General features: G+C 52.7%; 1 protein-coding gene across 1 annotated transcript; it reads left to right on the top strand.

Annotated features, from left to right (window-relative positions):
• The first annotated feature begins 3,611 nt into the window (after nt 1–3,611).
• On the top strand, nt 3,612–12,025 carry KRT74 (keratin 74). Its single transcript, XM_028125643.1, has 9 exons — nt 3,612–4,082; nt 4,699–4,913; nt 5,606–5,666; nt 6,137–6,232; nt 6,707–6,871; nt 8,059–8,184; nt 9,455–9,675; nt 10,096–10,130; nt 10,634–12,025. The coding sequence occupies exons 1-9, from the start codon at nt 3,612–3,614 to the stop codon at nt 10,843–10,845; spliced, it is 1,602 nt and encodes a 533-aa protein (XP_027981444.1). The 3' UTR covers nt 10,846–12,025.
• The last annotated feature ends 572 nt before the right edge of the window (nt 12,026–12,597 follow it).

Below are 12,597 nucleotides of genomic sequence, written 5' to 3'. Positions count from 1 at the left end.
TCTTGAGCTACTCCCAATCATCCTGTCTGTGGTGCTCTCCCTCATGTTCTGGGCCCCTCCTCACTAACACAGAACTTTCTGCCTCACTCCTTCCGCAGCACCTGCCCCTCTGCCTCCAGTCCTGCGTCTAGAGCCCCAGATTGCCACAGCGGGCTGTGCCCCACCTCACAGGTGCATGTCCCATCTGCTGTCGGACTTGATACTCCAGGATGCAGAGCATTTCATGTCAGGGAGGGGAAGGATGTCGGGAGGGGATGTGGTGAGCATGGGAGAAAAGCAGATGAACTCTGTTGTTTGAGCTAGCTGAATGTAGATGAGGATGGAAGAACAGCTTCCTTTCCAACTGGTTCAGAGAGGCCGAGAGTATTAGGTTTCTGCACTGAGCTCACTTTCAAAGGGAAATCAGAGAATTCAGTTTCAAGTCCTTCCCATTTCTAAGGTGCTGTGGTTTGTCCCCAAGTCTTGTCACCCCAAAGTTAGCTCAAGGATCCTTCAGGTATCTTCTTCTATTAATGATCTTTATCTACAGAATGCTGCCTCCCTGGACTGTGTTGAGGGTAGTCAAAAGGCCAATAGACTAGAGAAAAATGGCCTTTGGTATCCATTCTCAAACCAAGCACACAAGCACACATGACTTTGGTTATGTCCATTTGGGATTATTCAAGACCCTGTTCTAAATTTACCGCCAGTGTGGCGTGCCCTGCCGAGTGATGCTCTTACCCTCCAGGAGCATCCTTAGCCAAGATGGCAGGAGATGGTGGTGCTCACAGGCTCAGCTCCCTTGGGGCTCCCTGGGATACCTGTCTCCTTGACCTGATCTCACGCAACACAGAACCTGTTCATTAACCTAAAGTGTGAAGTTTCTTCTCCTCTTTACCCTCACATGATTCTGCACTGTCTGCAGGGAGGAGGTGTCTCAACCTCCTCCACCATCTTTCTCTCATGCCCCTGTGCAGCCCGGCCCGCCTCCCAGTTCCTGACCCCACCCCAGAAAGTCCCATGTATTTTATTCTGATTTTTTAAAATCAGAATTCCAGTAACTGCTTGTCTGGGTCACTCAGGATCCAGTACAAGCATGTGGAGTGAAACCTGCAATAAGAACAACAACAAAACAACTTTCACATGCTTATATTTTGTCTCCACTTCAATTTCAATTTCTTAGGGGAGGAGAGTGTCTTAGATGTTTCCCTCTCACTGTCCGGCATAGAGCAGTACACACAGTAGGCGCTCGATTTTACAGCTATTGAATGACTGATCTCTTCAGGCCTTGGGACACCCATTAGTCCAACAAACCCAAAGACTGGGGTGTGGAGTGTGGTGACTGATTAGAAGGTAGCCAACACAGCGAAGGTTGGGACTGCTGGAGATGCCACGGGGTGGGCAGAGACAATGCCCTGCAGTTACGTCCTCTAGCATCAGCTAGGAGGGGCACCCATGCGTGGCCGCCATGATGACACTTGTCAGGAAATCCCCCTCTGCCTGATCCCCTTCCTTCTGTATCACAGTTACCACCATGACACTATCATCACCACCTTCACCACCACTGCCCCCCTTAATCCCCAACCCCTGGCACGGAAAGCCCCGTGTTTTCACTCTAGCTGTCATCCTATCACACAACATGCTGTTTAGGAACATGACCTTGAGACCAGACACCCTCAAATTCCAGTCCCAGCTCTGATGAACTGGCTGAGTGACCTTGGGCAAGTTCTTTAACATCTCTAAGTCTCCAGTTCTTCACCTGTCAAGTGAAGTTAGTAGCATCAGGGTTGAAATAGAAATCATTGTAGTCCTCAGCACGATGCCTGGCACATGCAGCATGAACAACGGATGTGAACCCTTTTTGTTATTACTGTCACGGTCACTACGGTGGGTACTGTCGCTGCCACCATTGCTGCTACTACAAGTAGTACGTCAGTCCCCACTGCCTGGGAGCAGCTGCTCCGAAGCAGCCCCTGCCATGAGTGCTGGGGTGGGGAGGGGGTACAAGCCCGGCTTTCCGGACGTTCCTAAAAACCCCCAATCAAAATTAGCCTGCTTTCCCCATCATACCTCCAAGTTCTTCTTTCACAATGCTCTTCTGTCAGTCTGGAGCGTGGGACCCAGATTCAGTTCTTTATGTAGATTCCTCTCATTGGTCCTCAGCCTCCTTGGGCTCTGGGGCCATATGTTGGTCGAAGGACTTACACCGTTTGTTGACCTGCACACACCAGCCCTTGCAGTCTGGTTTAGAAAACCACAAGAAACCATTTAAATTATGCCCTCCCATGCCTGAGGCTAGGTTCTGCCAGGAAGGTGGGGAGACAGGGTTCCTAGAGAAGGAGCTCCCACTGCTGCCTTCTGGGATGCAAGAATAACGCCATGTGAAGGGAAAACCCTCTGAGGGGCATTCCCGGCTCCATCCCGCTGGCCAGCTCACCATCTCCACGCTCCTCCCCTGCAGCAGGAGCACTGGTCTACCACTCTCTAGCTGATCCAAATGGGTTGAAGCGGCTCAGTTTACTTACAAGAAGTGGTCAGTGTCCGGCATTAGGGTAGCTACCAGATGCCTGTTTTTGAAGTTATTTTATAACATTTCACCCTGCCAGGACTACCTGAGCTAATAAAAGGCTGCTCTCTTCTGTCCCCAACTTGAGTGACTTCCTGAAGTGATCTGGAAACTGGCAGAACAGCCCACCCCGAACCAATGAGTGGAACTCAGGAACTCCTGTTGCTTGGTCCCTGGGCATGGAATGTTTCCACAGAGAGCCCAAGGGTTGGGGAGACATTCTCCCCAAGAAGAGAAGAACTAATGTCTGAGCTCCTAGGTTGGGGCGGACAACTTTGGGAGCAAAAACGTGGCTGCAGGAACTGCCCACTGCCTGAAAAGGTTCTCACTGTTGAAAAGGCAACCTCAAGGTCACCACTACCCGGTTCTTGCCCACGGAAAGCCCCAGACAATACCCCTGCTGAGGACCATGCAGACTCTGTGGGGTCATTTCCACTATCTTCCTGGGGTGTGTTCCACCACTGGACAGCTGGAGTTCTTAGCGACCCAAAGAGTGATGCCTGGAAATTCTGCTTGGATCTAGATCTTTGAAGACACCCCTCATGTTCTTTCTGAGTCTCCTCTTCTCTGGCGTGCACACTTCGGCTCCTCAACAAGACCAGATACTAGGAGATGGATTCTCTTGGGAGGAAACCTTGGGTTTTTGGATGAGCCCTTTCTGGATAAAGCCAGACATTTCCCCTGCTCCTTGCTGATAGATAAGCAAGAAGGAGGCAGCCCGGAAAAAAAGAAAGCTAGGAGATCTCAGAAGGGGATAAATCCCCAGGTCCCTAATTAAGAGCACAGATAAATGCCCGATTAGACCAATCCAGTCTGCAAGGGCAGCATATTCTGCTGGCTATCAGAAACACTTTGTTGCTGCAAAGGGCTTGGAGATCTCTGTTCTACAAATTACCCATGGCTCCTGGCCCTTCAGCACAAAGAAAGGAGATAGTGGAGAGACGCCCTTTTCCGGTGTCCTGGGCTCAACAGGATAAAAGGAGGCAGCACTCTGGGCGCCTCATCAGAGTGTTCTCTATCCGTTGCTGCTCCTTTCTCTAACTCTGTTAACTCCATCTTTCCCAGCATGAATCGGCAACTGAACATCAAGCCTGGTGGTGACAAGGGTGGCTTCAGTGGGCACTCAGCAGTGGTGCTGAGGCAGGCTCTGGGCAGTGCTGCTTCTTACCGTGCAGTTGGCAAAGGACCTGGGGCTGGCTTTGGCAGTCGGAGCCTCTACAGTCTTGGAGGGAATCGGTGTATTTCCCTCAACATGGCTGCTGGTGGTGTTCGGACTGGAGGTTATAATTTTGGAGCTGGCTCTGGGTATGGAGCGGGGAGGGCCACTGGCTTTGCTGGCAGCATGTTTGGCAGTGTGGCCTCAGGGCCTGTGTGCCCATCCATGTGCCCACCTGGGGGCATCTACCGGGTCACCATCAACAAGAGTCTCCTGGCCCCCCTCAACATGGAGCTGGACCCGGAGATCCAGAGAGTGCGTATCCAGGAGCGGGAGCAGATCAAGGCTCTGAATGACAAGTTTGCCTCCTTCATTGATAAGGTGGGTTTCATGGGAGGAGGATGAGACAGTTCAGTGAGATGTGAGCAATTCCTTGCTGCCTGGGAGCGGACAGGGCACTGCGGATAGAAAGGTGGCAACTGGGCCTCAGGAAGGGCTCCCTCATCATAACGTCCTGTAAGCTGGGTAGCACAAAGGAATAAATGAATGTGTTGCTTCCCTGGGGGATTTTGCAGAGATGGGTGGAAAATTGAGTAAAGGGTACCCCCGCCTTGAGAAAGAAGTGCTGGGTTTCTGGAGGACAGCTGGACGAATCTCCAGCCCTTTAAAGAAGATGATGAGCCAGTAGAATCAACACCATTGGGAGGGGAGGGCTCACAGTACAGAAGAAACACTTGGCTGAGTCATCAGGAAGAGCATCTCCTGGGTGCTGAGTCAGGCAATGAAAGAAAGTTACGGCATTTCCTTCTTCCGTGAGTGTTCAGGGATTGGTTTTGTCTAGAAAGCTATGGGATGAGCACTTGCACAGGGTCTAGTTTGCATGGAATTCCCCGAGTGGAGAGTCAACATCTGAGCCTAATGACTTTAGAAAAATCTATATAACCTGAGAGTCAATAGTCTATGTCCGTGGACATGATCACTTCCATTGTGGTCCCAGGTGCGGTTCCTGGAGCAGCAGAACCAGGTGCTGGAGACCAAGTGGGAGCTGCTGCAGCAGCTGGACCTGAACAACTGCAGGAAGAACCTGGAGCCCATCCTCGAGGGCTACATCAGCAACCTGCGGAAGCAGCTGGAGATGCTGTCCGGGGACAGGGTGCGGCTGGACTCGGAGCTGAGGAGCGTGCGGGACGTGGTGGAGGACTACAAGAGGAGGTGAGCGGGACCCCACACCTACAGGCTGGCTGGCCTGCCAGCGCTGGGCTTTCCCGGCAGGCCATGGGACACTTGCCTCTGGCCTCAGGGGCACTGAGCTCGGGTGAGAGTGGCCCATCCCGAGTTCCCCAAGCCGGGCAGGATGAGGGCCCTCTCTGGGTGGCCAGGTAGTCCAGGGACAGTGTACGGCTGGACTCAGAACTGAGGAGGGTGTGGGACGTTGTGGAGGACTATAAGAAGAGGTGGGCAGGTCCCACCAAGGTCATGGGTCATGTTTCCAGAGGCTCCTGGGCAAACCCAATCTCTGTGCCACTTTTTAGGAGGGGAGAGAGCAAGCACCAGGGCCAGGGGCTCACACCCCTCCCTTGGTTGTGGGGGAACAGCCTGCCCTGTTTGATGAGAACTTCCTACCTAGTTGATAGGAAGGAGTTCCATGCTCATTGATCCAGTGACTTGTTCAATGCCAGTTTGGGGAATCTAATAGGCACTTGGATATTTTCCTAGCATCCAGCGAGTGGAATATTAATGAGATACCTCAGGGACATAGTCCTGCCACTCCCAGCCTGTGCAGTGCTCACCTCTAGGAGATCCTGCAGGGACTCTGCATTCTGAGCACTTGCCCACCAGTGAGAACAGGAGGTTACTTGGCCCAGGGGACTGAGGCCCCTGCTATCTTCTCTTTTTGCCCACAGGTATGAGGTGGAGATTAGTCGGCGCACAGCAGCTGAGAACGATTTTGTGGTGCTCAAGAAGGTAAGGGAGTGAAGAGCCTTTGCTCTCTTTTGCATCCCCATCCTAACCAGCTCTGCTCAGGACTCCAGCCCAGGCCTCCTGGGGAGGGGCTGATGCCTGAGTGGGGATGGAGTCATTGTTCTGGCCTCTAGCAAGCTGAAGAGGCAGGATACACAGCCAGGCAAAGGACAGAGACAGACAGGAGAGAATTCTGGTCTGGGAAAAGGGAAACTCTGGTCCAGCTTGGCCCTCCTATGTGACTTGGGGAAACTCATTCTGCCTCTCTGGGCTTTGTTTTCTCCAGTGTAACAGAGCAATATTCCTCTTTCTCTATTTTCAAAGAGTCGTTGAGTATGAGAAAAAATTTTATTCATCCATATGCTTCCCTTTGCGGGCAAACAATAGGAAATCAGATGGCTCTGGGAGCAGGGACAGGGAAAGCTCATGAGATGAAGGTTGTATTGACTGAATGTTCTGGGCGCTTTTGGCAGGATGCAGATGCAGCCTACACAGTGAAGGTGGAGCTCCAGGCCAAAGTAGATTCTCTGGACAAAGACATCAAGTTCCTCAAGTGTTTGTATGAAATGGTGAGGATGCTCCTGTCTTTCTCCCACCCCAGCCAAGTGAGGGCCTCACTTGGCTCTTCTGGAAAGATGTCAATAAGAGGGATTTAGGATAAACAGAATTAAAGACGTTTTGATAGAAAGGTGCAAAACTCTGCACTGGGAGGCCATGGAAGTGTAGGATCTTGGTCCCCAGAAGCCATATACACAAGAGATAATCCCACCTGGGCTATGAATAGTGATCTTGCACTCAGGCAGAAAAAAAATGACCCCATGAGGTCCTACTCAAGCACAGGTTCTTGACTCTGTGAACTATAGAAAATGTCTCTCACTGCCCACTGCCCATGAGGGGTGCATCCTGCTGCTGTGAGCCTTCTCCCTTGGCTCCAACATTCAGACCTAGAGCAGGCACTTCTTCCCACCACTTCAGCCCAGGAGACGAATAGGCAACAAAGGGAGGCTAGGGGACCCTGACTCTGTCCTCACCTCTCAACACAGGAGATGGCCCAGATTCAGACTCATGCCAGTGAAACCTCTGTCATCCTGTCCATGGACAACAACCGGGACCTGGACCTGGACAGCATCATTGCCAAGGTCCGAGCTCAGTATGAGGAGATCGCCCTGAAGAGCAAGGCTGAAGCCGAGGCCCTATACCAGAGCAAGGTGGGCACCAAGGGGATCTCTGTCTTCCACCAGCCTCTCCTTTCCTGGGAAGGGACACCTCCACCAGTGAATGAAAGAGCTACCTTTGTAGATGTGCTGAATGAAAGAATGGTTATAACCAATGCTTTAACGATATTCTATTCAAAAAGAATTCTCAGTAGAGACTGTTATCAAAGATAAATGGATGGGCATATTCAGTAGAGAGGGACAGGTAATCTTCTGACAGAAGAAAGAAGAGAGGTGTTTCTGCTGTAGAACAAATGTGTTTCCAGGGATTAGGTCATGTCATCATGGGGCAGAAGGAGAGAGAATAACAAATATGGTGGAGAGTAGTTATGGGAGACCCAGCGTGGGGCAGGGAGTGAAGAGGAAGCCATGAGCTCTTTTCTGGACTTCCAAGAATAGGAAGTGGAAGTCTAGGTGGATTCTGGGTAACGGGAGTTATGCTTAGAGAAGACCCTTTACCTGTGTGCTCTCCAGGGCTTCATACCTGCCCTGCTCTGGCACTCCTCACATTGTTAAATCCCATCAACAGCAAAGATCACAGGTTCCTCATCCCCTGTCCTTGGATACATCATCCCTTCTTCTCTGGAGGACTGGGCGAGGGAAGAGGGAAAGATATGAGCTACAAGCCCCGACCCAACAATCCCAACCACCCCAATGGTACACATTGTCTTCAGTGTGCCCCCCCGCCCCGGCCCTCCACTTGTCACTGAGAAAGGGCTGCGGGAGAATGTACGTCCCGTGAAGGAAGGGACCTCACCGATCCTGTTCACTGCTGCATCCTTAGCACCTGGAGTAGAATCTGGCCTTTAACAGAGGCCTCTGTAAAGAGGTGCTTAATGAGTGGAGAGCTCTTCTTACATTTCAGAAGTGCTTAATAAATGTGACCTGCACCTTTCGAAATTTCATCCAGCTCAGGAAAGATTACAGGCAGGGCAATGAGAAAGGATGGGTCCAGCACACAGTTTCCGCTTAGAGAAGTGGGTGGACTTCGTGGTCGGAACCACCACCACACAGCTGGAAGGATGTCCAGGCCCCGGCTCCATCACATCCTGTTCTGGAGCCATCTCCCCTGGCTGGCCCCAACCACGGAATTGCTTGCTCAGGACCCTTCCTCTACTTCGAATCGGGGGCGGGGGTCGCAGTCCTGTCTCATAACCAACTTTCTGTCTCTGGGAAACCAGATCCAAGAGCTGCAGCTGACAGCAGGCCGGCATGGTGATGACCTCAAACACACCAAGAACGAGATGTCAGAGCTGAACCGGCTTATCCAGAGGATCCGGTGTGAGATTGCAAATGTAAAGAAGCAGGTGGGCAGCAACCTCACAGAGAATGTCAAGTTCTTTGTGAAGTTCAGTCTCATCCTCTGCAATGGAGAAACTGGAGCCCACCCTTTAGTAAAAAGCATATCTCCCAGTTTGGGTTTGGGAGCCCCTCAGCCATCCACTGTCCCTCTTTCCCACCTGCCTCTGTACCCGTGGTCGGAGCTGACACTCTACTAAGAGCTGGGAAGTGCCTTGAGCTTACTTCATCCAACTCCCAGTTTGCAGATAAAGAAGATGGGCAGATAAGGAGAGGGAAGTGACTTGCCCAAGGTCTCCAGCTGGTTATCAACAGAGTCAGGATGGAAATCAGTTTTCCTCCTTCTTTCCCCCTCTTTCTCAGACCTTTTCCGTGTGCAACAAACCTGCTCTACATCCCCTTCAGATGTGCCCTCTGACAGCAGGCCCCATACCTCCTCCTCCCACTGGACACGCAAAACACGTGGCCACATTAAGTTCTTGCCCTCGGGGTGGGGGCATCATCCTGGTGACCAAGGGAGGACAGCAGCAGATGAAGCCCTCCTGGGTGTCCCTGCCCTGTACCACAGTACCATGTCCACTTCAGCTAGGGGATCCTGTCTTCCCTGAAAGCAGCAGAGCTTAAACACCATGTCAGCGGGGAGATGATATTAAGCGGGTGGGGAATCCTTCCTGTGTCCTCCCCAAAGAACCAAGTCAACTCTACTAGTGATAGAACACCAACATGAAAGAACAGTGCCCACTCTCCTCCCTGAGTCCCTACAACCTCCACGCCCTATTCAAGCTGAGAAAGGGTGCATTTAGCCAGACCCTCCCTGCAGAGTGCTGGAGTGTTACAGAAACACTCACTCTTGGTGCTTACAGGTAGCAAGGGTCCCCACTGGGAGCTGTCCTGCAGACAGGAATCTGACAAGAGTGGTGCCTTGGCATGCTGTCTGATCCCTAGAGGCATCCTGGCTGGGGTCTCAGCATGATTCTCCTGGCCCTGCTGTCTTTTCAACCTGGAGCCATTGATGGCCTCCAACCGCAGGGACTAGACAACTTTGCAAACATTGCGAGTTTCTTCCTATATTCATGAAGTGCAACTGCTTCAGCAGCTTCTCACAGAATACCCATCTGCAACAGAAAATAGAGGAGGCCTGGCTCTAGCTCTGCCTCTGCAGCCTTACTCGCTGTCACCTCGGGCCTCATCTGGGAAGTGAGGGGGTTGTGCTACCTAACCCGGAAGATCTAAAAACTATTTTGCATTCTGATGATCTCCCTGTTCTTTGGCTTTCAGTGTGCCAACCTGGAGACAGCCATCGCCGATGCTGAGCAGCGGGGCGACTGTGCCCTGAAGGATGCCCGGGCCAAGCTGGACGAGCTGGAGGCTGCCCTGCACCAGGCCAAGGAGGAGCTGGCCCGGATGCTGCGCGAGTACCAGGAGCTCATGAGCCTGAAGCTGGCCCTGGACGTGGAGATCGCCACCTACCGCAAGCTGCTGGAGGGCGAGGAGTGCAGGTGTGGGGTAGAGGGGAATGCTGGGGAGAAGGGGCTGTGGGTGGCTGCCTGCTGGGCTGGGGACATTTGGGAAGTGGAAGATGAAAGACATGCACACAGGGTGGTGGTTTGACTGGGGAGCTCAGTTGCTGCTCCCTGCGAGGGGAGCTCAGACAGGAAGCAGGCAGAAGAACAAGTAGTATCAGACAGACCAGATTTCCTCACTGGCTTTGGCACATATAAGCTGTGGTCTTGGCAGATCATTTAGTATCTCTGCATCTCTATTTCATCACCTGTAAAACGGGATTATAATCTCCATCTCACACAGTGTTTTAAGGATGAATTAAAATAGTATACATGGTAAAGCAGGTGCCCACCAAGGTTTAGCTGAGGGTAGACACTCGCTGAGGTTTCATCCTTCTCTAACTTTCTGTCTTACAGGATGTCTGGTGAAAACCCATCCTCCGTGAGCATCTGTAAGTATCCCTGAGAGATGGGTCAGGTGGGGATTCTGGCTGGATGGGAAAGTTGGGGACCCCAGGGTAGGACGATGCCCCCTCCACTCATGGTCTCCCCCAATCTGGGAGTTTCTGTTACTGTCTTTTGAAACTTCTCTGTCTTCAAAGAAAACCTACTTCCTTTTGTCCCATGGCCACAGTGTTGAAGTCATGCCCACCCCATTTCCTCCCTGTCTCTCCCCGGGGCATTGTCATCGAGAGAGAGAGAGAGAGCGAGAGAGAGCGAGAGAGTTGAAAATGTGCATTTGGGGGCCAAACGGTCCAGGAAGCTCCAGGAGGGCAGAGATCACGTCTGTGTCGCGTGGTCCCCACCTTACTCAGAGCCCGGCACATCACAGGGCGCTCATTCATCTTGGTGATATTCCCTGGCTGCTGAGGGTTGCCGGGGACAAGGAGGGATGGCTCCTTTTCTGACTGACCCTTGCTGCCTTTCCTCTCTGCTCTTGGCCCTTCCTCCTCAGCCATCATCAGCAGCAGGGGAAGCAGCTACTACCACCCCAACTCTTCGTCCAGTGCCGATGACGGGGCCAGCAGTGTGGTGGGCAGCTCCGGCAGCGCTCGGGCCGGGCAGACCAGGGCCAAGGGGGCACGCGGGGGAGACCTCAAGGACTGCCAAGACCTCAAGGGCAAGAGCTCCTCTGCCAGCGCCCCAGCCAGGAAAGCCGCCCGATAAGCCCTGAGAGCCCCCTCCCCCCAGCACCGGGGAGAAGGGATGCCCCTGCTGCCTCCACCCAGCCCAGAGATGTCTACTGTCCCCCATCCTCCCCGCCAAGTCCTGGGACCGTCTGTAGTGCACTCAGCCACCCGTGCTGTGGTTCCCCTCACTGTCCAGCTCTGACTGGCACCATCGCCTCTCTGTCTCCTCAGGTCGGTCCCGTGTGGACTCTGTGACTTTTTGCTTTCCCTACCGCCTTCAGCTGACAGGAGGCTTTGGGACACAGCCTATAATTACCTTCTTGGCCCCGGGAACCTCTGGTCCTCCCCGGGGGCCGGATTGGGGGGGGCGGAGGAATAGTCATGTTCTGCGCTTAGGCTGAATCCGCAGCTGTCTGGGGGGTCCTGCCCCCAACCCCAGCTTTGGGGTGAGGATGGAGATGTGTGCCCAGGAGGCGAACGGTCAGCCAGGCTTTGCCTGTCCCCTCCAAAAGCTCTTTGCGGAATGACCCCCTTATTCAGGAGAAAAGGTGTACATGCTCAGCACCAGCTGTACCCATCTTTGCAAAGCCAAGTGACAGAGAACTCGGGGTTTCCTGCCACCTTGTGTCACCCACCCACTCCTCTGTTACTGGTAAGAGCTACTACCCTATGTGGGTAGTGGCTGCTACGTGCCAGGCTCCCGGCATGCGTTGCCTCTCGTGCTGGCCCAGTCTGCAAGGTGGGTGCAATCGGCATCCTTGGGACAGAGGAGAAGCCCCAGCCTCTGAGAGGCTGTAGAACCCGCCCCCCCATTACCCACTAAGTTCCCTGGGCCAGGAGTGGAGCCCAGGTCTGGCTGACTCCACGGTCTATATTCTTTCCATGGCATATCACTGCCTCTGTAACAAAGGGAATTTTTTCAAACACTCGGTTCTTTTGATGAGGGCAGTGTGATCATGTTGCCTTTTGGTCAAGGACTGTGGGTACGTGATTTATCTTTAGTCCTCTCACTAGGATTGTACCCTGCAGTGCTTGTGATTCTCGATTCCTGTTGCTATGAGCTGTGTTCAGTGAGGGGAGCTTGATCTATCTCTGGTGGTACTGCCCAGCCCAGAAGTCATGGCTCTTGATGTAAATATTCCTAAGAATATTCCTCCTTTGCTCTAGTTAAAGACTCTGGATTTCTGCTGTATATTCAATAAATTGCCCTTGGGTGATATCAGTGTGCGTGTCTTGTCAGTGTGTCAATTTCACCAAATAACCCACCCCCTAACGATAATGGGCCCCGCCCCACACACGTGTGCAAGCCTTTAGGGAGTCTGGAGGCGGATCAGAGCAGGCTGCTCTGGAGGTGATCTCAAGGCTGATGGGAGAGATGGACATACATGCAAAGCCATGTCCTGGTACAAATCAGGGAAAGGAAGACCCATGTAGCATTACTGAGAAGGGACCAGAATGTAGAAGCTAAACAAGGAAGGCCTCCTGGAGGAGGAGGAAGTTAAAGCAAATAACTAGAAAGATGAGCACATAAATTCCTGGAGAGAGAACTTAAATCACACCATCACAGTAGGTTTGGGGACAAGTTTTGTGTGCTTATTTTGGTGAGGGTTGGGAGGTCTTAGATTTTCTGAAGTGGGTAGTGGAGCTGGGTGGGGTTCTGATAGCTTTGGCCTGCAGAATTCAGCCCTCTGATGGGCTTTCTGATCCATCTAGTAGCATGGGTGGCCTGAGCAGTTTGCCCCTCCAGCCCTCAGGGTAACAGGGGCAGGCCTTCTGAGGGCGGGGCCTC

Source organism: Eumetopias jubatus, unplaced genomic scaffold (assembly GCF_037043125.1).
Source record: "Eumetopias jubatus isolate StellerSeaLion01/CBP00866 unplaced genomic scaffold, mEumJub1_p1.0 scaffold_8, whole genome shotgun sequence".
NCBI classification, from domain to species: Eukaryota; Metazoa; Chordata; class Mammalia; order Carnivora; family Otariidae; genus Eumetopias; species Eumetopias jubatus.
The sequence above is the reverse complement of the archived record's forward strand: the minus strand, read 5'-3'. Positions and strand labels throughout refer to the sequence as shown.

Excerpts from the sequence above, each read along its gene's own strand:
- KRT74 (XM_028125643.1), top strand. The coding sequence starts at position 3,612 with ATGAATCGGCAACTGAACATCAAGCCTGGTGGTGACAAGGGTGGCTTC. Across the intron at positions 6,233-6,706 it reads TCAAGTGTTTGTATGAAATG|GAGATGGCCCAGATTCAGAC; the intron begins GTGAGGATGCTC and ends CTCTCAACACAG. Across the intron at positions 10,131-10,633 it reads CCCATCCTCCGTGAGCATCT|CCATCATCAGCAGCAGGGGA; the intron begins GTAAGTATCCCT and ends CTTCCTCCTCAG.